We start from the raw sequence: 26,291 nt of genomic DNA, 5'->3' as shown, positions 1-26,291 counted from the left end.
GAATATTACGAGAATGTTTTAATGATTTTATTGGCAGCATAAATATTCAAAAATACGTATCACCCCGAAAAATTAAAAGATACATACACGTCTATAATTTCTGTAATAAAAATTACACAATAACTCTTCAAAATACTTTTAAAAAATTCTTTTTTCATCTGGCAGAAATATATATATATATATTCATAGAAATAATCTTCACACATATTTGTTCACAAATTTATTTCGTCTCACTTTTGAATGAGAACTAACATAATTAAGAACATAATAAATCCAGCTGAGATCACGAAACTTGATGCCCCATTGCATATACGATAGTAGTGTCCACAGACAGCAAAGTGGTGGCTCCGATAAACTTCCATCAGGTGATTCTGGAATTCCGTGTAGTTCCTGGGACAAGTATTTCTCAGTTCTTCCTTCAAGCACTCTAGAGTATCTCGGTTTGAGCTGCAAAATGATAATAAAAAAGGTTTAGAATTTATTAAAAATATTAGTTTTAGTGGTAAAAATGAAAACTTTTGAAATCTTTTTGTATGAATTGATTAAGTTTCTTAATTTAGCTTTGTCATCTCATTAAAAATTAGTGGCAGTGTTTTACTCTTTTCTTTCTCTTTTACTTATATAAACAAATACGCTATGTTTTCAGTTTAATCCTTTTTTAGGAGGTGGTAAATTTCTTACCACCGCCTTAAATTATCTTGCAGACATTGTAACACAAAACTGATGAGAAACAAACAAAAGTGTCATATTCAACATGTGTGTGATATTCCATTGTGTGCAACTCTTTGTTTTATGTTATTTATTTCTCCATGTTTTATTTATTTTACCAGAATTATTAAAAATAATGCATTTGGTAATTTACATTATATTTGGTTTTTCTACCACTTATTTCATGTATATATTTAAAATTTTGAAATTCATTAAAATATTTTATTAAGGAATATTCATTATTATATTTTATTAAGGAATATTCATTATTATATTTTATTCATTAATATATTTTATTTAATATTAACTTATTCATTTATATATTTTAAATTTTGAAATAACTAATAATAAATAGTTTTACAAAATGCTTATTTATTTGGGAAATTATTTATATTTCATACGTTTTCTATTGAATAAGTCAGTAAAATGTTATTGCTTGTATTGAACGGTGGTAAATAATTTACCACCCCTGTTATAAACAAAGGTCCCAACAAAAAAATCAAAAAATACTTTTTTTGGTCTTAAATGAGCTTCTTTTCTCTAATTATATCGTAAAATGTAAATTTCGAAAGAAAACGGCTTGTGCCCGTTAAAGGGTTAACATTGTCGATGAAGAGAATACATCAAGTCTTTTACACATCTTCAGTTCAGTTTGACGTTATTAGAATTTGATCAATAATTTTTGTATAAAGTTTTATTTATTTTAATGCACCAAACTGTTATAGCCTTCGAATACGGTATCCATTATGCCATTGGGACAGCTGTCAAGGTTGTCATCAAACTATGTTTAAATAATTTTGCAATTATCCTTCGCTAGGTCCTTTCCATGATTGGCAATATGTAGCATTTTTCTTTTTTTTAAATATTTTTTTTATAATAAAAATTCAGTAAAATCAATGATGTTTGAGTTAAGTATGTATTTTTTTTAAATTTTTGTGTAGATTCCTATAGAAAGATTACTTATTACAATGGTTCTTATGACAAGACTTTGGAAAAATTTCTTTAGTTATTGTTATATTGTAAACAGAATAAATAGAGTAATTTTGTTTGGATTTTAACCGACATGAAATATATTGTTAGAAATGTAAAAGGGCTGTATCCTGGTTGGTAGGGCTTTGGACTCCCATCTCTTGGGTAGTGAGTTCGAAACCCGAGGGCCGAAGACTCACCGTGTATAAGGTGGCTGGAGTACGTAAATTTGTCGTGGCAATACCTATGGTAAGTCGAGACAATACCTCTGGGGGTACTGATTCAGAGGTTATTGTTCACTAATTCAGGTCTAAATTACGATCGGTGGATGAGTGAATTGTGTGAATGGAGTCCGCCCCGTAAAATGGGCTGTAACGCATGAGTAACTAAGGCATATTCTTGCCCCTAGATGACGCCACTGAAACAAGAGATACTAAAAATATCGGCTTAAAATCGCTGACTTGTCAGCGGGCTGATATATAACAAGTTCCATAAGAAACAAAAAAAAAAAAAAAAAAATTGTAAAAGCTTCGGACGAGTAAGTAAGCATTTAGCTTAAAGGGGGCTAGGTTGAAATTTTCATTTCGTTATAACTTCTTTAATATTGAAAATACAAAAATAACTCCAGTTAGCCAAATTAGCACCTCGTTAAGACGAACAACTTTTGCATTTAAAAGTTTTCAATGACTGCAATATCTCAGAAATTAGGGGTGAAAAAGTGATTTTCATGACCTAATTTTGATTGTTACGAGAATGACCAATTTATATTGCCAGTTAAAAAAAGTTAAATAAAACTTTAATAAAAACTTTTCTTTCAGTTCTATAGTTTGAAATTGTTTAAGTGCACATGGTGGGTCTCGGGTCGACAATTCCCACTGGTTTTTGTCTAAGGATTGAAAGGAATTTGAAAATAGCAACTTATATGAAAAGGAATCTACCTTTGCCATCCAGCTTGTCGAGATGAATTTATCTAATCTAAGAAAATACTTAACTGACTGAAATTAAAACTAAAAGGAATATTACGACTCAGGAACCAAATTTTATTCTTGGTTACTAAATTTTTGAGGTATCGCGCTCCGTGTCTATGTTTTATTCTTTTACGAATATTTAATTAATTTATAAATTTCGAATACTAACTAACTTGTAAGGCAAGTTGTGCTCCCACTGTAAATGTCGAAGTTAACAACAATAATTAAGCTGCATCCAGACTGGCTGCTTTTAAATTTGTTTCACCCCCCCCCCAAAAAAAAAATGGCAATTTAATTATGAAAGTATTCAGTGTTTTGAAGATTTATCCAGACTGGCTGTGTTCAAGTTTGCTTCAAAAACAACAACAAAAAAATGGGCAACTTAATTATGAAGGTATTAAATGTCCTGAAGGCTTTCCATAAAAACTATAAAGAATTCATTGTCCAAAATAATAATATTCCGATCTCTGAGTTTCTTTGCAAATGGCAATTATTTCTATATCTGTGCCGAGCCATTAGATGGAGCACTAGGGAAATGAAACATTCATTGTCCAAAGCAATAATAGGCCAATATGAGCCTTCCCTGCAATTGGCGATTATTTCTGTATCTCCTTGTGCCAAAGAAAGCATAACGAGTTAAAAGGGGACACAGAGAAAAAACTACATTCGGAAAGGATTTATCAAAATAGGAGGTCTGACACTAGGGGGCGTCTGAAAACAGATATATCACCATCGAATGTTGTGCAATCATACAGTGAGACATTTTTCAATTTCTAAATATTTTCACTTCGAATATTTAAATTAAATTTTTTTAAAAATTTTGAAAATAAAATGTTATAATAAAATCTTATTTATTTGAATTCCATTTGGCTTTAGATTTCTCTTTTTCATAATGTTATGAAAATGGATAACCAAAAATTGTTTTGACTTTTCTTTCGATACTACATTATCTGATTCTGGATTATAGTTATCCATTACTATTACATACTATTACTATTACAACATATCAAATTTAGAGTTTATGTCTTTGATGCAAGCTAGAAATATAAAAGTGTAGCAATTGCATTATTTTATCTTCTCTTTTGGATAATAGATGGCGAGGCCTGATTAGGTATGCATCCCATGGTGCATTGCGATTGTAATCATAAGGAGATGCTGTTCTATTCAGGTGTGCGCCTTATTGTCTTGTCTTGTCTTTCATGTTTTGTGTTTGTTGCATGTGAAATGTTGTCAATAAAGAAATGTTTCCGAAAACATGGATCATCTTGCTTGCTTCCACTGCACGGCTCATAATGATCTTCATTCCACCACAAAAGAAATTATAAAATAAAATTAAAAAATGAAAATAAGTATTATCTATTTTCAACCGAAAATGAATTACGTTTGCAATGGAAAAATAAATTTTGGTGATCCTTTAAGTAAGGAAATGTTTATACCTGCAAATTTAGTCAAGTGCTCCTTACTTAAAATAAAAACCAAACTGCGAGTAATAAAATATTCTGCATCTAATTAGTAATTTTTTTCATGATCTTATATAGCATTTATAATTTAATTATTGAATTTCTCGCATATCTAAAACAAATGGGGAATCAAAGGAAAGTCACAGGAAATCAAATTTCAAGAGAAAAAAATTCAACTTCTCACCAACAAAGAGATTTTACATCAGTTTTGGAGCCATAACTGTATTTATTTACACAGTTTTGCCGTCTGCTCAAGTTTTGATTGTAACAAATGCTAGAATTCAAAAAATCTGAAAAATAAACAGTTAAAACCAAAATAAGTACAGTTAAAACCAAAATGCCATAAAACCAAATAATTCAAGAAATCAGTTTTATTCTAAATGTAAAATAAAAAGAAATAAAAAATTTTATGAAAAAAATAAAAAAATATATGTATAGTATAGTATTTACTTTAAAATATTATTACTATAATATTTTGGTTATAATTTACAAAGAATTTTATTTTTAAAAACGAGATATTTCTTTCACTCAATTGTGCCATTTAAGTTTTGTTGTCCCCATTATTAACGATATTAGTTAATAATGGGTTAATATCATTTGAAAAGCTGTTGCATGAATAATTAACTGTTTTCAAAATTTTATACTCTATTACAACTATTCTTATCATTAATGGAATAATTAGCTAATGTACTCGTGCTTACAACGAGCAAATTCCAAGAACTGTGTAGGAAATCATAAATGAACTTATTCCCATTATTAAAACAAATAATGACTTTTATGATCATGGTTACAATGTACAAATTCCAAGAACAATATAAGAGAACATAAATAAGTCTATTCCTAATATTGAACCAATAATTAACTATTCTGCTCATGGTTACAAATTCCAAGAACTGTGTAAGAAACTATAAATAAGCCCATTCCTATTATTAGAGAAATAATGAATTATTTCGCTCATGGTTACAACGTACAAATTTCAGAAACTGTGTAAGAAAGAATAATAAACATATTCTCATAATTAAAAGAAATAATGATCATTATGCTAACGGTTACAACATACAAATTCCAAGAAAATATAAGGAAGCATAAATAAGAATATTCCTAATATTGAACCAATAATTAACTTTTCTGCTCATGGTTACAAAGTATAAATTCCAAGAACTGCGTAAGAAACAATAAATAAGCCCATTCCTATTATAAGAGAAATAATGAATTATTTTGCTCGTGGTTACAACGTACAAATTCCAGAAACTGTGTAAGAAAGAAAAAATAAACATATTGTTCTTATGAAAAGAAATAATGACTTTTATACCCATGGTTACAACGTACAAATTCCAAGAACAATATAAGGAAGCATAAATAAACCTATTCCCTATATTGAAGCAATAATTAACTTTTCTGCTCATGGTTACATCATATATATTCCGTTGTAGGAAACAATAATTGGCCTTATTCTTATTTTTAAAAGATTAATTAACTATTATGCTCATGGGTACATCATTTAAATTCCGTAATAGAAAGAATAAATAAACCTATTTCTAATTATAAAGGAATAATTAACTATTGTTCTCATGGTTACATCTCACAAATTCTAAGAACTATATAAGAGAGAAGAAATAAGCCTATTCTTGTTATTAATAAAAGGAATAAACTTATTTATGCCTTCTTATACTGAATTAATATGATGTACCCATGAGCAAAATAGTTAATTATTCTAATAATAAGAATAAGGTCATTCATTGTTCCTTACACGGAATTTGTACGATGTAACCATGAGCATAATAGTCAATTAGTCCTTTAAAGGAATAATTAACTATTGTACCCATGGTTATAATGTAAGAGCTCCAAGAACTGTGTATTAAATAAGCCTTGAAATATAAATGACACTTCAAAACGTCTGGCTATAAACTTTAATGGCTAATTGGCAGCATCTAGATGAAAACAATTGTAGATGATAAAGTAGAGAATTTTAATATAGCATTTGATATGATCAAAACTAATGAATTAAAGGAACATAATTTTAAAGTATTTTTTTAATTCATTAGTCTTCTGCTAATCATTTCCCGTCATAATCATACAGAAAATGACAGAAAAAGAATAATGAAAAATCAATTAATTTAAGGCGCTTACTCAATGAAACAGGTTTACAGAAATTTGATGTGCTGCTCAAAATAGCAAAATCCAATATTGATTCAAGATTTCCATTAAAGACTTAGTGATAACATACACTGGCTGCAACTATAGTAATTGAAATGTTGAAAATGAGATCTAAGTCTAGATCGAATGCATTGAATGATCATTTGTACTTCGATCATGCCTTAAAATTCCAGATTGGAAAATTCCTGTATGATAATATCATTACTTCAAAAATAAAAAAATAAAAACTTATTATCTATTCTGTTTTTAATCAAATCTCAAAGCTCGTTTCATCATCATTGAGTGAGCTCTATTTATTGAAAATTTCTCTTACTTGCACCTATAATATAGAAGACAAAAATGAAAAAAAAATCATTTCAACTTAAGAATTTCATTAAAAAATACTTTCTTTTAAAGAAGCGTTCCATTTCTTACTTTTGTGTTCAGTTTTGTTTTTAGTACACAGATTGTGGACTGTGTCGATGATTCTGTTAGGATTCCATCCAGAGAATGTATTACAAGCATGGGGGATGTTTGCAATGCATTGTCGTGTCTGCATCTCTGTCCTGTAAAAGAAAGAAGACATTTATGAGCTTTAATAGTCATTAACAAGACAGCATATAAGCCACTCTTCTGAAGTTTTTTGGCAATGTATACTTTATACATGGATAAAATTTAAATCCGTGCATTAATTCTTGAAAAATTAAAGTATTTTAAATCTTGGAATATACTTTAAATTCTTGGCAAACAGAAATTGTAAGCTGAAAAAATTGTAAAATGCAAGTTGATTAAATTAAAAGGTGATTTTTTTTTTCTTTCTGTGCCTTTTTATACAGGATTTTTCCTTGCTCTTGTTGTTTTATGGAATATCTCATATTGGATTACAGTAAAACTAATAATAATAATCATAATAATAATAATATAATTATAATATATTACTAATATAAGACCAATAATAATACTGCTAACTCATTTACTTTGAACCTCAAAGGGCTTCTGTAATTAATTAACTGTTATAAGGACTGCCATCGTGGAGGACCATTGGGAAATTTATGTTTGTGGGAATTTTATACAACTGTGTCGAAAAGATGGAATAAATCTTTGTTCAGTCAGTGCATGACAATTCCATTAATGACGAAGCAGGAGTTGAAACTTTCATGGGTTTTATTTTCACACATATATGGACACGGACATTTCTAAGCTACCACACAAACACATCACAACACAAAAGACGGGAGAGAGAGTATGTACATGTCGCCGCGTCGGCGTCTCGAATACATCTGGTTAGGGGAACAGAATTTCCCCTTTTCTCCACCGGAGGGAGTCAAAACTCTAACAATCTTTAATCTATTCAGTATATTCCCGAGTATTCGGTTTGCAAATAGCCGGCTTCCGTACTATCGACCTAGTTTCCTTTTTATCATAACCAAATGAGAAAAACAAGTCATTGCATTTATAAAGTTGCCAAGGCATTGGAAGCGGACGTCTGCTAAGATCCTCCCTACATGCCGAGTGCGAATACAAATTGTGAAAGAAAAAGGGCAGCGTCCTGCTCGTTGTTCATTGTTTCAAAGTGTGTAACGGACCTCAATTGTTGCCGCTGTTCCTGCTTGTTACCGCACAGCACATGCGATATTCGTTCTATTCGTTTACAGTTCGTACAATAATTATTCTTGGGTATACTTCATGTTTTTTTTTTTTTTAAGTGTACCACAGTGAAGATTTCAAAATGGGTACAATTCATCATTTTGGTATGCAACAATGGAACTGGCAATCATAGTTGGCATAACTTAGTTGACGTTCATAGCAAAATCTGAGAAATCTAGAGCTTTTTTAAAAAATTTTAAATCACTATCCGTATATTACACACATTAAAAAAAAAAAAAAAAAAAAAAAAAACCTGCTTCTATGCTTCACTGAATCGCGACTGCGTTCACATTTCTACGTGGCTTGAAATAAATGGAGGGCTTAGTAAATATGTATTATAATAATGAATTTTGGAATAATAATTTTGTCTTCTAGTATTGATGGGCAAAGAAATGAGTTCATAGGAATCCAAACTTATCCGGCTTTTTTGTTATACGATCTGCCCTTTCGCCATATTAGGTTGGATACTCGGTAGTGTACTGTATTAAAAAAATACAAACAGTATTTATCTTTAATTTCAATATATAAATAATGCTAAAATAATCTTTTACACTCTTTAAAAAATAATTTTCAATGATTTTTCAAAACAAAATGAGACTATATTAACTCTTTAATAGAGAAAGTCGAAAATTCAAAGTCAAACACCAAGTCACAGTTCCGAAAAACACACTTTTTTGTCCTTTTTTTATCATAATCCTTTTTTTTGTATTTTTATTTTATTCTTTATTGTCCTTATTTATACCTTATTTGTACCTTATTTATACCTTAATTATATACTTTATTATTACCTTATTTATCCTTTATTTTATCCTTTTATTTTGCCCTTTATCCTTTTGTCCTTTTTTTTATCATAATAACTTTTTAGTTTGCTATATTAATATAACATTTTCCTATGACCTATAAGATTTAATTTTGGTGAAACATTGTAATTTTGATTTATATTCAGATGACGACGATGCTGTCTGAATCGGAATCTTACTACCGTGAAAACATTTATTTCTCCAGAAGTATGATATAGGCATATAATCAAAGTATATTCCAAACCTTATATTCTCTGATATATAATTTAAAAATCTACCAAATTCCAGTTAACCGCATCTCTAATTGGAGAGTTAATTTTCGATATCTTTCAGGGGATTGTAAATTCTATTCGATGAAAGACTATTTAAATACTATCCTTGAATATTGAAACTGAGAATGAATTATTAAGCTATCAATGACATTGCAGTCACCTTGAAAGATCACTTAACTGCCACCTTAACAGTCACCTTAACTGATTTGAGAGAATTAATATATGTCACTCCTGAACTCAATTTTCGGTGAATTTCTGATGACTGTAAATTCTAATCGTTAAAACACGATATCTTTTCGCTAATTCTATTTAAGGTGTAATTTATTGTCTGAATTCGATTTGTAAATGAACTGCATAACTTTGCAAGATAAAATATTATATAATAGGAATTATCTGATAATGCATAAAGCAATGAAGTTTCAAGGATGAATGAGAAAAAAATTAATTGAGAACATCTGTTTTCTGAAATTAATTAAGGATGAACGATTCGATTAACAAAATACTCAACCAACAATTGGAAAATTTGTTCTTTAATGTTGCCCTACATAATAAAATCTAAAAATTGAATTTTTATTTAAAATTTGATGCATAGCCTGATTATTATCAATATCTGCAGCATTTCATATGTATTTGTTACTTTTAAAGAGAATCTTTCTTTATTTTCCATTAGTCTTTCATTTATTTCCTGTTGGGAAAAATAATCTATTGTTCTGTTTTTTAAAATCCATTCCCTTTGGGTCAGATGACCAAACAGAGAAATTTTGGTACGATTATTATAGTATAATTGAAACAAAAAGATATGGTAGCAGAGACTATATTTTTTTATTTAAGTATCAAGCTAAATCTCTTTTTATCTGAAAACCTTTAATGAAAAAGGTTTTAATCTACTTGTTTTGATTACCATATTTTACTTCTAAAGAAGAAACAAAATTAAAGTTTTATTATGTAAAAAGTATTCAGCACCAATCTTTCCAAACATTTTCTTATGATTAGCGTGGCATCATTAGCAAAGTAAAAACTATCTTTATTCCAAATCGAATTAAATACAAATTTTTATTGTAATCTAAAATAACAATGTAATAAAAATATTTATATGCACAAACTATTGAAGATTTAACAACGATAAACAATATTCTCAAATTCATTCAAGACCAGAAGAAAAGTATTTTGATGATTAATTCTACAAAAGATTTTGGCAAAAAGGTTTTTACGAGGGTAAATTAAATCATTCGGCGAAGATAATTTTTTGAAAAATGATTGTGACATTTGTGTTTAATTTGTGTTGTGTTATAATGAATGAATTGTCTGCTGCTTACTTAAGAACACACGAATCCATTTAGGTATAATACAGTTATCAGGGGCGGATTTGTGATTAGGCAAACTTGGGCGTCTGCCTAGGGCCAATGAGCTGAAAGAAGGCCGATCAGTTAAAAAATGCTATTAGTCTAGTTATCATAGAAATAAATTATTGTAATATTAATTATTATATTGAATTATTTAAATTTTTAACAAAGCATAAGTAGCTGCTTTTAAAAAATATATTAAAATATAAATATCTAACAAAGTTATTTTATTTTTTATTTGATACATTTTATAAAAATTATTTTTATTATTGCTTTTTATTAATGTTATTATTTGTAGGTAATATTTTATAATTAAATGTTTATATTTGTATAATAAGGAAATAATTAATTAATAATAATTGATAATTATTTCTTTATTATCATGTTATTTTTTCTATTTTTCCCAAGAACTTTATTGCTTTATTTTGAAATTCATAACTTAAAACTAAATAAATAAAAACACTCATTTTCTCAAGGTGGCTAAAATAAATACTAATTAAAATAAATAATTAATTTATTGATTAATTTACAAATGCACTGAGATGTGAAAATGAATATGCCTCTAATTAAAACAGGATTTTCCTGATGGGCTTTGCCTAGGGCCGCTAAACATCTAAATCTTTCCAATGGCACGTATGAGCAATTATTTTATTATTTACTAGCCACCTTTGGCGACCAGCCGGTTCGCCAGTATTACCGCTCTCTACAATTTTCAATTAAATATTTTAAGTAACTGGTCTCTTAATAGATTTTCAAACAAAACATTTTTAATCTTCAAATTTTGATAGTCATACCAAACTTATACTGTTGTTTAGATCGTTTCGTTCAATTTATTATATATATTTTGCTAATTTGTTGTCATTTCCGGTAAAACTTCAACTTTAATTTAAAGTGCAAATGATGAAATTGCAATTAATATAAAGATATTTTTTAATAAAACCAAGCGTTTTATTTTATTTATCATCTTTATTGTAATTTATTTATTATTATTATTATTGAATATGAGTATTGCTAACAGAATCGCTCGATATTTAAGTCTTATTTGAACTACAAAATATTTTTAATAATTTATGTAATATCTCAAAGAATAATTCAACAAAAATTTCTCAGATTCAGTTTTTAGTTTTTCTTTCAAAAGGATTGAAATGAAATCAATAATAATATTTTTTTCTGGCCTATAAATATATTTCAAAAATTATGAAGTCTAAATTTAATGCAGTAAGGTATCATATTCTGAGAAATATTCTGGACACACCAAATTTTAAATAAATGGATGAAATGGAAATTTTAAATGAATGGATTTTACGCGATCAACTAAGACTTATTTATGAAGTTTTGAATGTTAAAAATTTAGAAAAACTCAACTTTTTCATAATCTTAGACCAATTAATCTTGAGAAACCTGCGCGCTGATTGGCGTATTTTCTTTAAAACGATGGATGGAAAATCTAAATTTATCCTTTTTTTATTGAATAGTGATATTCAAATTTTCATAAATCAGTCAGTTTAAGTGATTGATTTAGTTGATTGTAAATTAACTCTTTTTATTTAAAATATTAGTGTTTCAAGAACATTTTCTTAATCGTGATTTCCACAGCAGAAGCTTTATGTAAAATCAAAAATTCGTTACTTATTAGAGCATTTATTGAATCAAGTTACATAAAATATAATCATTTTCCATTTAGACCATTTTAGCGGATCTGTGTCTTACTAAAGGTTTACAAATTAGCTGTGTGGCCCTGATTTGAATGGATATCCTGTTCATATTAAACAAAACTGGCCTTAAAATAAAACTTATTTATTGGATTAATAATATAGAGTGTAAAAGATCATAAAATAATTTTTCTCAAATTTATTTTTTAGAAAAAAATAATATTTCATATTTGTTTTATTTTTTACAGACACGTGCCGAAAATTATATTTTTGCAGATTTCATTTCCAAAAAGATTTAATTTATTTTTAATTGGAACTTTAATCAATGTGATGGCAACACTTTAAAAAAAGCTCATTTTTTCCCATGAATGCGAAACATGCTCGTGCAGCTTAAATTTTATTTTTATTTTGTACGAAAAAAATTGTTGAAAAATATAGTTAAAATATTTATTTAAAAATTCATTAAAAATAAAAATTTAATTTTAATGTTAAAACATTGGTATCATTTAAAAGATAAATTTTTGATCTTTAACTTCATGTAAAAATCTTTTATGTGCGGTAATATTTTCGGAAGATATAGCAGAAACACGCCAAAATTTCGCTTAATTTTTAAATAAATACAATTCTAATTAAAAATTCGAAAAATAACCCGCAGATGCACATCCCCGGCCTCCAAGGTATACACGTGCCAAATTTGGTAGCTGTAGGTTGAATGGTCTGGCCTGTAGAGCGCCAACACACACACACACACACACACACACACACACACACACACACATTGAGCTTTATTATAAGTATATAGATTAGTAGCTTACCTACAAGTAGCATTTATTTGCATTTCTGTTTCATCGTATCTGGCTGTGAAGTCGGCCCCCAAGGAAGAGATGGCCAAGTAGCATTTATCATATTCTCTGAAAACGCATTCGATAGTCTCATTTTTGAAACCTTTGGTTGCGCAAACCCCTGCAATTGAAAATAATTCCTTGATTCCAAATGAAATATTGTTCATTTAACAGAAATTCCTTTTTTTCGCCAGAATTTATTTCGCTTAACTATTTGATATTCTGCTTTAATATATATTTTGTTTTTGATCGAAAGAAATGAATATGGATTCAACCATTTGATTATTCAAATAAGCTGATTTTGTAAATAGTATAATAAAAGAATAGTTATAAAATTATAATTATCTTTTTATACAGGTATGAACAAATAATATGAAGAAAGTTTGAAAAATATTTGTATTTTATTTCATATTTTGATTTTATAACTAATTAATTATGTTTAATAATAATAGACTAGAGATATATTTAAAATTATTTTATTTCATTTATAAACTTTTGTAAGGTTAAATTTTTATATATTAAAAGTTATTAGAAAATAATCTAGATTTATTTTAGAAAAATTAACAAAAATCTAAATGGGCTTCAAATGAATTCACGTATAGATTTGTATTGTATCTAAATATTTGTTATTCACAGCTTACTATAATATAGGACACATATAAATACATATCTGTTTAAATTACAGTTTCCTAGATATTTTTTTTAACATTCATTTCATATTATGATTCAAAATATCAGTTTCTAGAAAGTTACAAAAGTAAAACACGTGCTTCGAGATATGCATTTATGTAGGTGCTGATAAGCTATCCAAATAAAGATTTTTTTTATGGTTAGAACAATAGGTTAAATAATGTCACAACTTAGATAGACATGAACTTGTATGTATGTCTATGTATTCTAAGCATTTTTTTAATATTTTTTTCATTATAATCGGATTGTAATATTTTCAGTTGGTTATTTTCTATGATCGTTTTTGAGTTCTGTCCCTTGCTAAAATCTCTAAATTAATGCAATTTATAAATAAAAATGCTTAGGTTTTTTTTTTATTTTTTTTTTTTTTTAGGCACAATAATTTAAACTGGATTAAAACTTTTCATGAAAAAGTTGAAAGGTTTTTTTTAAAAAAAAGTATAACAGCTCAATAGGACAAACCAATATTCGAAATTCAGTCCTCTACGAAGTGAAATGAAATCCAATAATTGAGACTTAATTCTTTTAAAACTCTAGTGCTCCCAAGTTGTCTCCACAAAATAAATATTTTAGTAGAATGTTTTCAGAATCGTAATAATCTTTTTCTTTCGTCTCTGCGAATATATATGTATTAATATTAATAAAAGTTATTGTGGCTATGTTTGTATGTGAATTTCACAATCTTCTCACAGATTTAACATCTATAGTGTAGACACCTGTAAAAGTGTGAGCCAAATTCAACAATGGATTTACTGACTGTCTGTACTTTTAGAAACACGTAAACGCGATTGTTCAAAGATGCACTGATAACTTAAATATATATAATTAATTTAAATTTATCAAATTTGGTACGGGATTTTGTGACTACAAATGTAATTTTGTGTCAATCGTTTGAGAAAAACGGGCCTAAAGAATAAATTCCATTTTTGCATACTCTTAACAGTATGCCAGAAATTAATCAACAAACACTTGAAGCGATAGATTCAGTAAAAACGCTTAATTCATGCCAAAAGTTAATATTTCGTAACTATTGTACTTTAATGCTATGTAAGGCGTTCTCGGGCATTACATGTTTATTAGAGAATATGTAGGAACGTTTTTGGGAGACCATACCGGTTGGTTTTAAAATGCTTTGTTTTAACACTTCTTTTCTCAATACTTTTGTTCATTGGTTTTAAAGTAGTGATTTAGTCATACTGAAAAACAAATTTAAATAAAACGTCAAGTTTTGTGAACAAATATAGCAAATATAGTACTAATATAGCAAATGTTAACAAGTTATACAGTAAATTAGTTACAATTAAAAATTGTCTGGTTTGATTCTACGTTTAATTAAAAATATTTTAAACTTTGAAATGTTTTTGTATGCTATAATATTCTAAACAAAGTAGTTTTTATATAAAAATATTATACATGAAATGGTTTTTAATTCCGTGAAGTGCAGGTTATATATCAACTAATATATAGAAAGAAATGAATATTTGTATGTTTATTTGTTTGTCTTATAAAACTACAGATTTTTACGATTTTAATTACATTTAACATGGCTTTTCAAAGTAAGAGAAAATATACTGCCTACTTTGCAAAATTCAAAAGTTAATTAATTAACATAATTGAATTAAAGCTTAAGAAATATTTCAGCTTTTGTTTCTATATTTTCCAAAGTGTTATCGTTCATAGATTATTTCTACAGCTCCTAGTTCCCCCTCCAAAATAATTAGCTTCGCAATAATACTAAATTTTGCAAGCTTTTAGCTTTAAAACTACTACTGTTATGAATGAACTTTAGAAGTTCTAAATGATAGGATCAAACTTTATGTTATTCATTTCTACTATGTAATTTGGTTATCCCATATTTATACTGACTTAACAATTTTAAGTTGTGTTTTCTGTGGTAAAGACTATTTGTCATAAATGACTTATAAATCAAGCCCATTACACACACCGCTATAATGCGTTTATAAGCGCATTTCAGTTTATATAATGAGAAAAAGATACCTCTAAACATCTTTTACATTTATAGTAAAAATAAATTCAAACTAAAAAGTTCTCTGAAGAACATTGAATTTTTCTAAAGTTTTAAAATTTTATTAATACGAGAATATGACCAATCTATTGAAACATTGCTTAATGCCATGAAAAAATATCGACGTTTAAAATAATATGTCTAGCAGGAGTTATTCTTTAAGTTCCTGTATATATATATAAGGAATAATATGTATGTATAAGAAAGAAACGAAATGAAATGAAATAAATGAAGCTTTTAAATCATATGCAGGATTTTTTGGAATTAAATATTAGATTGATGTTTCAAAATCAATGGAGTTCAGAAATGAAGGAATATTTGCCAAAAAGTGAAATTAAGCTAAATTAAAAACTAATTACTTTTTAACGCTATAAAAAAACCTTTAGAGGGGTTGATAAAATCGCCAAATTTGAAAATGAAATAAAACTTTATCTAAAAATATGATTTTGGTTGGTTGATTTCAATATAATATCTAATTTTGATTTTTTAATTTTTCCTAAGAAAAAAACTCATGAACAAATAAAATCCATAATTTACATGTAATACCACTCGATATCAACTTTAAATTATAAAATTTAAAAGTTCAAGGAAAATCCAAAGTATATTTGTCAAAAGATCAGAATAAAGTCATTACCTGATAACGTCCAAAAGAGGAAGACTAAAATTTCTGACCGTATTCTCATCCTGCTCTTAGTTTCAAATGTTTGTAACGTGGCTTTAGAGCTGTAAGCTTTAATAACTAAAGTCCGAATCTGCTATCTCTGTACGCTCACTTTTATTTGTTTTCGCTCCATCTACAGAAAACTGATATATCAACGCATATTATTGCAAATTTTCCGTCGGTGCTGTCACTTAGGCAAATACAGGTGTAAGAATTATTATCCTCAGAATGTGCTTCATTATCAGTTGCTGTCTCTTCGAAAATGTTATGACTAATGCTCCCATCGTCACGTTTTATGGATGTAAATTTAGCAACTTGGGGCTTTTAAAGATCTTTTTTTGGCGGAAAAAATTTTATTAGCATTCTATAAATTAGCTGTTTGTATGATGTGAAAAGTTGACATTAATACGTTATGGTTTATGCAATGCATACAAAGATATATTATTGTACAAGTTAAAAAATATTGGTTTTCCAAATTTTAATAGAATTTCCACATTTTAAAACCTTTAAAAATAATTTTGCTTTTTTTTTATCTGTTTGTATGCCAGCAAACACGATAGCTAAAATACATAAGGGACTAAAATGATGAACTTTTTTGTACGTAGTCTTTATATCAAAATTGTAAATTTACGAATATTTGCAACCGATATAGAAGTTGTTGATGAGGTGCAAAACTGGTCAGAGATTCAACCGAATCTTTTTTTTAACAGTATAAAAAAAACCTGTGAAACGTTGGAAAAAGTGCTTTTGAAGTCCAGAGTGGTTATGTAGAAAAATAATGTATATTTCAGTTAAGCACCTTTTCTCAAATGTCCCTTATTTTTTGCCTGTCCTTCGTACATCAACATGCGAACGAAATCCGTATGTGGCAAATTCGCATGTGTATTTCTCCATTTACAAGGAAGCCTCATAGCTAAAAAATTCGGAGAAACAGACCGTTTTCAGACCAAACAGTTTATTACTTGAATTATAAACCTGTATCATATTTTAAACAGCATTCAGTGACTGATAGCCTTCATTATCGGTCAATCACTGTACACAAATACGCGTGAATACTTTAAATGAAAAATGCAAAGATCAAGAAGAATGAAAAGTATGTGTAGATTTTTCTGACAATGTAAATTTGCATCTATTTATGGGTGAAATTTGTTTTCGGCAAATATGCAATGTTGTCTGTTCATTTACATGAGGAGAAGATTATTGAGTCAACGGAATTGATAGATGAAATTTGACATGCTTTTTTATTACTAGTAATAAAAAAATTATTTTGAACAGATTGGACAATGGGTTCATTGTCGGTCAATCTCTTTGTGAAAGCCTTTGTGAACGCAAAAGTAACAAGTAATTCAAAAAGTAACTAAAAGTAAAATATATATATATATATATATATAATTATTTATTCTAAAGCAAACATAACAAATAAGGAAAATAACGCTCAATGAGTCCGTTTTATTTTCCTGTGTTTGCACAAATTTATTGGCAATGTTAAGTATTGGAGCGAACTAGTCAAAAAGAAGCGATCAAAATAAAACTTGATGCCTTCAGCGTACGACGAAACCAAATGCGAAACGCATCGCATTTTGAAACGTCGACGAAAGCACATCCTCCCAAGTTAAAAGTTTAAAGAAAAAATATGCAATATAATGTATATTGGTTCTTTAAACTTTTAAGTTAGATAACTGTTATCAAAACTTAGGTATATATTATCTAAGTTTTGAATCTTATATAAGCAAAACCTTTATATAACCGGAACGGTGAAAATGCATATCTGAGCCATCAAAATAGACTCTGCAGGATTTTCTGGCATACTCTAAAAAATGTTTAACTCTCTTATATCCCATAAAATTAAGGGCTTCGGAGAGAACTGTGAATGTCACGAGTATTCAGAATTTTATTTTCTCAAATGAGAATTGACTGTACCATTGCAGAAACCGATACCTATAAATTAAATGAATGTTATTGGGGAACAATAGTTCAGGAATATCCAGAACCTAAGGCTTTTACCGAGTCTATTATACGATCTTAGCCATGTTTTTTTTGGTGATTAATCGTTACTTTACAGTTAATACATACAAGAAAATCGAATATTATTTTGGACTCATTTTTTGGACAGATTGAAATCAATATTTGGTGAAGAACTACTATTGAAATCACAAGATCACATACCAGATTTCATTCATAAAAGTCACTGCGTTTTTGAATTATCACGTTTATATGCTTGTGAAAGTACAGGCCAAAGATAGAATACTTTGACAGGTTTAGTTGAAAATTTAATAAGAATCTACATTTTAGATGTAGTGCGGAGTATTGCATATCCGAGGACCGAACCAGCGACATTAGGTGCCCGTAGCCGCATAACATAAACACTAGATAAAAGTGATCACTCTGGTCCTGAGGCTGTTAACTGGCTTATTGTAGCTACCACCACTACTCCCCACCAGTGAGTCGGCGGTGAGACGAACGATTTTATCGCGCCACGCGTTATGGTGAGCGCGTGTGAGTTGTTGGCTGTTGCGTCAAGTGAGTCTGACGACTTTTTGGTTGCTGCGTCAAGTGTGTCTGACGACTTTTTGCTGCATCAAGTGAGTTTGTCGACATGCGTTTGTTGCTTTTTCTTGCGGGTAGATGACACCCCGACAGCTACATGAAGATTGTCACATTGGTGAAGGTCACCAATGTGGAGATTGAATTGCCAAGGACCGAACCCGCTATGTTAGGGTCCGTAGCCGAGTAACATAACCACTAGACAAAAGTAATCACCCTAGTCCGGAGGCTGTTAATTGGCTTATGAAGTTAAAATCGCGATTCTGACCTTGGGTATGCAATATCCACAGCAGTATAACTAAAACTCTGCACTAAATTGCTTTCATCTAAGTTTTTACACTTTTTGAACTATCGTGTTGGCATGCATGTAAGGGTACAAACTGAAAGATTGTCAACCCTTTGTCGGATATGATTCCAAATTTGATGAGCATTCACATTTTAGCTATTTAACCTATTTACTAAATTTTTCCTATTTAGCTTTTTACGTTTTGTAGTTATTTTGCTTAATTATAGTTAGACAATCGAACAATCTACCTTGTAATGAGTTTCTTTCAAAATTTAAGAATTATTTGTAAATTTAGAGTTAATTCAGTATACCAAATTCCGTCCATTCTACCCAAAAAGGTTTTGGGTTATCGTGTTCTTAAATAGGCCGATCTAATTCCAAAAATGGATTCAAGAAAGCTCAAAACGTTGAAATCCATCAATATCTCGAGTATAATTTTTTTTCAAAATTAAAATACTTTCTCTTTATATATTTCAAATATGAAAAAATAAAAAGGATACGAAAATGATCTGCATATTTACATGACCAGTTCATGAAGCATTATTTTAATCATTGAAATGATTTCTTGTATTTCTATTCGATTAATTAAATAGATTTTAATACTACAAAGTAAATATTTCGTAATTTTAAATTTATTTAAATATTGTAAATAACTGTATCACTCTTGATATTTTCTTTCTACAATTTAATTTAAATAATGGCTTTTAATTCGGTTTAGACACAAGAACATTTCTGACGCGTTTAAAAAAAGTCATAAGATATTTATTCACAATATATATTAATATAAAAAACAAAATTAGGAAAAAGACAAAGCAGGTTTGTCATGATTTAATCGAAAAAAAATTCAGCTCAAAATCAGTTTTCTGCCACTATTCTGCAGTCTTTGTTTCTTATTTTCTGCTTATATATATATATATATATATATATATATATATATATATATATATATATATATATCTTGTATTCCAGAAAAGCCTTTAACGATTTGGATAAAATTTTATAGTTAGATAAGATTGTTTTTTTCAAGTTTATTTATATAGGTGTCTTTCTTGAAAAAACGAGATTTTACAAACACACACACAAATTTTTTATTACTAAATATTAGATTGAATTACATTGGACTTCCGCTACGAAACTTAGGCAATGCATTATGGTGGCCAGAACAACAAGAAAGAAACGTGTGCTGCAAATCCTCTTTTCGTGTCGCGCTTTTTGCTTTATTTTTTTACTTGGGTATTTAGATTTAATATTTTTCTTTTTAAGTTTATTTATATAGATACCTTTCCTAAAAAAAACGTTATTTTACAAGCGTAATTTTTTTATTAACTAACCATTAGATTAATTTATTAACTAACTATTTTTATTAACTATTAGAGCCTTTTATCTATCTTCCCTCATGCTTGCGCCATCTCATACCCGATTTCATCATGGTAAAACTGAATGCAAAAATATAAGTAATGATATATACACTATAAAATGTTTATTGTAATACAGGAAATTGTTTCGAATAAATGTTAAACTAAGTGCATTCCCGTTATTTTTATTTAAATGACCAGCTCATATGTACGTAATATTGAAAAATATTCTTATAATAATCAATATGTGATTCGTATCTAATCATTTTCTAAGAAAAGACACATTTTTGCGACGAAAAAACAACAACTATAGAGCGAAGTTCGGTCTTTCAGATATTTCTTTTTGAAATTAAATTTTACTAAAGTCCTGTTGAAAACAAAAGGAAGTAAAAGCATAACATATTGCTGGTTAACATACTCTCACCACACTGCTGAAAATGAGAAGCATGCTATATAGGCGTATTACACTTAATTAGGGGAATGACGGAACATTTGTAGATATATCTGAAATTCTCGGGCAATCGCCGTACTTTGCTTGGAAGGACACTTCGGAAGTTTCGGTATCTATTTTTAAAATTTAACCCAATATATATTATATCGTCCAAAATTACGGTAAAATTTATAATCTTTGAAACAAATATAAAGGAAAGTGTAAGAAATCCACTTTTATATATTCAAGAGGCCCCGCAAAACTGGTGAGAATTTTAACCAAAGACAAAGTGTATCGAAATTTTATATGGTGACTTGTGCTAGTTACTAGCTAATTCTTTTTATTAGAACAGTGTAATGTAAAAGTATTTAAAATAAAAAACAACTTTACAGAAATCTATATTTTCTTCTATACATAATTTATACTATTCGGAAAACTTTCCCCCCTATTCAAAACTTATTGAATTCCTTAGAAATGGGTGATTTATTGTTATCTGGTTCGATACTTTTATTTATTGGTTAAAAGTTCTTTCGCATAATGTTCTATGAAATAATATTGTTTTCTTAAGTTTCTCTTTTCAAATATTTCTTTTGCTGACACGTCCATAATAATAAAAAATTCAGCATTAAAGTTATTGAAATTGTTAAAGCGATCTAATACACTAGACACATAATTTCATTGATTTTATATGCAATATAAAATATTAAACGGATGTATCCAATATAAATTTTAAAAGCATAGAGTAACTTATACTTCGAATTTAAATAAATCATGAATAAATAGATTGTTATAGCTTTTGAATAATTTTTATTGGAAAGCAGGGAAAAAAATTGATAGCTGTTGTAAATATGGAAAGAGAATTTATTTTCTATTAACTTATTATAAATTTTTTACCCCTGAATTCATTTTTTACTAATGCTGAAATTTGTTATTCTCTTCTGACTTACAAATGAGCTCTTATTTAATTCAGTCTAGATTACTTTTCTTTAAAATAGGATAAATAGAGCATTGCTATATTGTTAAATATATTTCCAGACAAGCTATAACTAGTTGAAAATGGTAATTTAGACGAAACGTTTCAAACCAATAAAAGGAAAAAAGAACACCGGAATAGTATTAAACTATATAGCAAACTTAGGATGATGTAAATGGCAACGATGAAAAAAAAACGAAATACGATATGTATTTTTCAGTTAATATATTCAGAGCAGTTGAAAATGGATGGATTTTCAGCTATAATCAGTTAGAGATGAAAATTTGGCCGAAATACTTTGAAGAAAGAAAGTATTTGAATATATTATTTCTGGATAAAACGAACTAACTGTAATATCAAAAAAAAATTGGTGATATGAACGCTAATATCCTTGAGTCATCAGAAATATAAGTGAAAGAGCAATGTCAAGAAAATGCAAATTCGTGAAAATCAGTTTAAATAATTTTAAATTCATTTTTGCTTTATTACCTTTATTTGGCATAGATATTCTAGGATTACCAAAAGAAAGTAAAAAACGATGCTTGATTTACTATATAAGAAGATGTCCCGCATACTTGATGTGGATCGTTTCATGTGTGTATTTTGTCTTTCAATCAACATGGGTCATAATTTTACCAGACAAGAAGTACGAATCAAGTCTCCTTCTTCTAGCTCTGCTAATGAAAATGCTTTATTTGTCGATAAAAAGAAACCGACGATCAATGCTAAGATTGGCTATAGAAATAAACCAAATTTTAAAAATGATACCTACTTATAATTCTTCGAAAATGAAAAAAATTTCGATATTGTGTTTTGTATTTCTCCAAATGATAACAATTACTTATGGCATTATTATACTTTTAATATATCGGAAAACGAAGACAGTTCAAATTCAGCTAGTTATATTTGAAATTGATTTTACATATCAAATTTTTGCAGTAGTTTTCTTCGTTGTGCAAAGAACCGTCGTCTGCCTCTTCGTTATGTTCTATTTTCTTATCTGCAGATCTCTTTTGAGTCTATGCAAACATTTCTTATATCAATCTAACAATTATTGCACATTAAATGAACTGAGGATATTAATTGAAATTCAAACTAATATTTTAAAAATCCTTAACACTACGGAAATATATTTTTCATTTCCAGCTCTTATAGTGGTTGTTATAAATATGACTGCATTATTTTGGGAAGGCTATAAGACTTCTTTTCTTATAAATATAGATAAAGATAATTTTTTGTTACCAACACTAAATGCAATTTATCATTTAACGCTTCAGGTTCTGATAATGCAACCAACGTCACTTTTGAACGAAAAAATTGATGAAATTGAATCTTTCATGCAATGCTTGCCGTATCGTTATCGGGAATATCACAAACAAATTAAGTTTGGGATGAGAAAGAATTTTTTTCCGGAAAAGAAATTGACATTATGGAAGATATGTGAATTGAACAGAACTCTGATTTTCACCAGTCTTGGCACTCTGCTTACTTATGGAATACTTATAGGCACTCTGGGTAAAAGCCAGTAAAGTGTACACTGGAGAATCTCGAGGGTAAATCAACCACATGAAATAAAGTATACTGATGGTTATAATCTTATTTGTGGTCTAGCATATCTAGATAAGTTAATGAATCTAAAGCTCATGATGAAATGGGTGTATAGAATTTTCTGTTTTCCTAAACAATATAGAAACACTTAAGTACCTCCTGAGTAAATAGTCCTATTTAGTTTATGTGTATAGGGGTAACTTAAATTTTGCGAATTGAACATATTTTATTTTCACCAATTTTAGCATTCTGCGTACTTATTGAATACTCATAGACACTTTGGCTAAAACACTTTACTCATAGATACTTTGGCTACAATGTGGGAGGATACTGGAGAATCTCGAAGATAAATTAACTGCAGCATGTAATATCCTGTTAACTCTAATTCCATTTGTGGTTCAGAGTATTCAGATATACTCATGATAAAATGAATGTGTAGCATTTTCTGTTCTCCAAAACACTCTTGTAGCACCTAAGTATTTTCTCAGTAAGAATTTAAGAGTTCAGCTTAGATTGTGAATTGAACGCATCTCTGATTTTCACCAATTTTTGGTATTTTTCTTACTTATTGAATACTCATAGACAATTTGGCTAAAATACTTTACTCATAGATACTTTGGCTAGAATGTGGAAGGATACTGGATAATATCGAAGATAAATTAACTGCAGCATGTAATATCCTGTTAATTCTAATTCCATTTGTGGTTCAGAGTATTCAGATATACTCATGATAAAATGAATGTGTAGCATTTTCTGTTCTCCAAAACACTCTTGTAGCACCTAAGTATTTTCTCAGTAAGAATTTAAGAGTTCAGCTTAGATTGTGAATTGAACGCATTTCTGATTTTCACCAATTTTGGTATTTTTCTTACTTATTGAATACTCATAGACAATTTGGCTAAAATACTTTACTCATAGATACTTTGGCTAGAATGTGGAAGGATACTGGATAATATCGAAGATAAATTAACTGCAGCATGTAATATCCTGTTAATTCTAATTCCATTTGTGGTTCAGAGTATTTAGATATACTCATGATAAAATGAATGTGTAGCATTTTCTGTTCTCCAAAACACTCTTGTAGCACCTAAGTATTTTCTCAGTAAGAATTTAAGAGTTCAGCTTAGATTATGAATTGAACGCATCTCTGATTTTCACCAATTTTTGGTATTTTTCTTACTTATTGAATACTCATAGACACTTTGGCTAAAACACTTTACTCATTGATACTTTGGCTACAATGTGGAAGGATACTGGAGAATCTCAAAGATAAATCAATTACAGCATGTAATATCCTGCTGATTCTAATTCCACTTGTGGTTCAGAGTATTTATATATACTCATGATAAAATGAATGTGTAGCATTTTCTGTTCTCCAAAACACTCTTGTAGCACCTAAGTACTTTCGCAGTAAAAGTTTACGAGTTCAGCTTAGATTGTGCTAATTAAACAGATCTTTGATTTTCACCAATTTTGACACTCTGCTAACTTATACTTTTAGGCACTATGTGTAGAAACTATTAAAGTGTGAAAGTTCACCAAGTATCTCAAAGCAAAATCAATCACAAAACTTGGAATATTATGGCGACTCTAATCTCATTTGTAGTCTATCATATCTGGCCAAGGTTAATAATCGAGAATTCGAGTTAAAGTGAATGGGCAGTCTCTTCTGTTTTCCAAAACAATTGAGAAGTATGACTTGAGTAAATAATCTCATTTAGCTTCAGTTTATAGAGGTGCTTTGGCTTTCAGATAATAAACTGGTATGATATTAGTGTCTATGATAAGAAATCTAAGAACTCGTGCAGCAAGTCACTTGATTTTAGAGAGTACTTTGTAACTGAAGCACACATCGGTTTGTTGGTTTTAAGTCTTATAGTATTGAAAATTCCAGAGAAAGATGCAAACAAAGGACAAAGCATCAGAACTTCATTTCCTCAACTTATATTTTTCAACTATACCGTTTGTGTTTTATCCAAGAAAGCGTGGAAAAACTACGCTGATTTTAGCTAGTAATTTCTTGCTAAAGCAAACATCGTTTAGTATGTTCCATAACTTAGCTGTGTTAATAGTGTTGTATAAGAAGAACAAAACCATAGGTTGGGACCCAGAGCTTTCTTGTGTATATTACTCAGCTATACTATGCCTTAATCTATTAGAATGAATATATGGAATATATTCACAATAACAGCATTTTAAATGTTAGAAATTACCTGCTTCTATCATATACTTGAAGTAGATCACTTATGAGTTCAACTTACTTATGAATTAGATAATATGGGCTGTAGCGTATGTCAAGAAATTTTTATTGTACTACGAATTGGTTAAATTATATATTTGAATGCATATGCTGTTATTGTTTTTCTTATGAATTGACTTTTCGCTATCTTTTTAATTGACAGTATCGTGAAGTTTTATTAATTTATTTTACACATTAATGCTTAAGTACTTTTTCATTATTGTGTCAAAAAATGCGTAACTTAACATACTTGGTATATTATTGAATTTATAGTTATCACATTTAATAGCTGTGTTTACTTTGAAGATTAAATATCTGCAAATTTCAGTATTTTCGTTAAAATGTAAACAATAGTTTTGTCCATCTAGATTCGAATGAAAATTTCAACTTTTAAAAAGACTTTTGTTAATTATTGTAGAATAAATTTTATGGTTCATTTTATTACTAAGAAATTATAATTTCAATAATATAAGTCTGAAAATCAGAATACGGATTTTCTTATAAATTTTAAAATATATATATTGCAAATGGAATTGCTATGAAATAGTTCAACTATAGTAAATAAATTCTAGGATCATATTGAATTTTAATGTGCAAATTTTTTATTAATTATTGATAAGTAATCAAGGCTTGCAGAAAAAGCATCTTGTTCTGCAGTTTTGCAGTTCATTTTAATGGTTCGAAACATATTAATTTGTCGATGAAATATTGCAAAATAAATAAAAGGACAGTTTCTTAAAAA

The 26,291-nt window shown here is 28.6% G+C and overlaps 1 protein-coding gene across 1 annotated transcript; it reads right to left on the bottom strand.

Moving 5' to 3' along the window:
- Positions 1 to 62: 62 nt before the first annotated feature.
- Positions 63 to 16,347, bottom strand: LOC129961702 (uncharacterized). Its single transcript, XM_056075245.1, has 5 exons — positions 16,148 to 16,347; positions 12,771 to 12,918; positions 6,677 to 6,807; positions 4,290 to 4,395; positions 63 to 447 (listed from the first exon to the last, which is right to left on the bottom strand). The coding sequence occupies exons 1-5, from the start codon at positions 16,194 to 16,196 to the stop codon at positions 231 to 233; spliced, it is 651 nt and encodes a 216-aa protein (XP_055931220.1). The 5' UTR covers positions 16,197 to 16,347; the 3' UTR covers positions 63 to 230.
- Positions 16,348 to 26,291: the final 9,944 nt, after the last annotated feature.

This window comes from Argiope bruennichi, chromosome 2, assembly GCF_947563725.1.
Source record: "Argiope bruennichi chromosome 2, qqArgBrue1.1, whole genome shotgun sequence".
NCBI classification, from domain to species: domain Eukaryota; kingdom Metazoa; phylum Arthropoda; class Arachnida; order Araneae; family Araneidae; genus Argiope; species Argiope bruennichi.
This window is presented reverse-complemented; position numbering and strand designations above follow the sequence as displayed.

Excerpts from the sequence above, each read along its gene's own strand:
- LOC129961702 (XM_056075245.1), bottom strand. The coding sequence starts at position 16,196 with ATGAGAATACGGTCAGAAATTTTAGTCTTCCTCTTTTGGACGTTATCA. Across the intron at positions 12,919-16,147 it reads CCTCTTTTGGACGTTATCAG|GGGTTTGCGCAACCAAAGGT; the intron begins GTAATGACTTTA and ends TTTCAATTGCAG. Across the intron at positions 6,808-12,770 it reads CAAATAAATGCTACTTGTAG|GACAGAGATGCAGACACGAC; the intron begins GTAAGCTACTAA and ends TTTCTTTTACAG.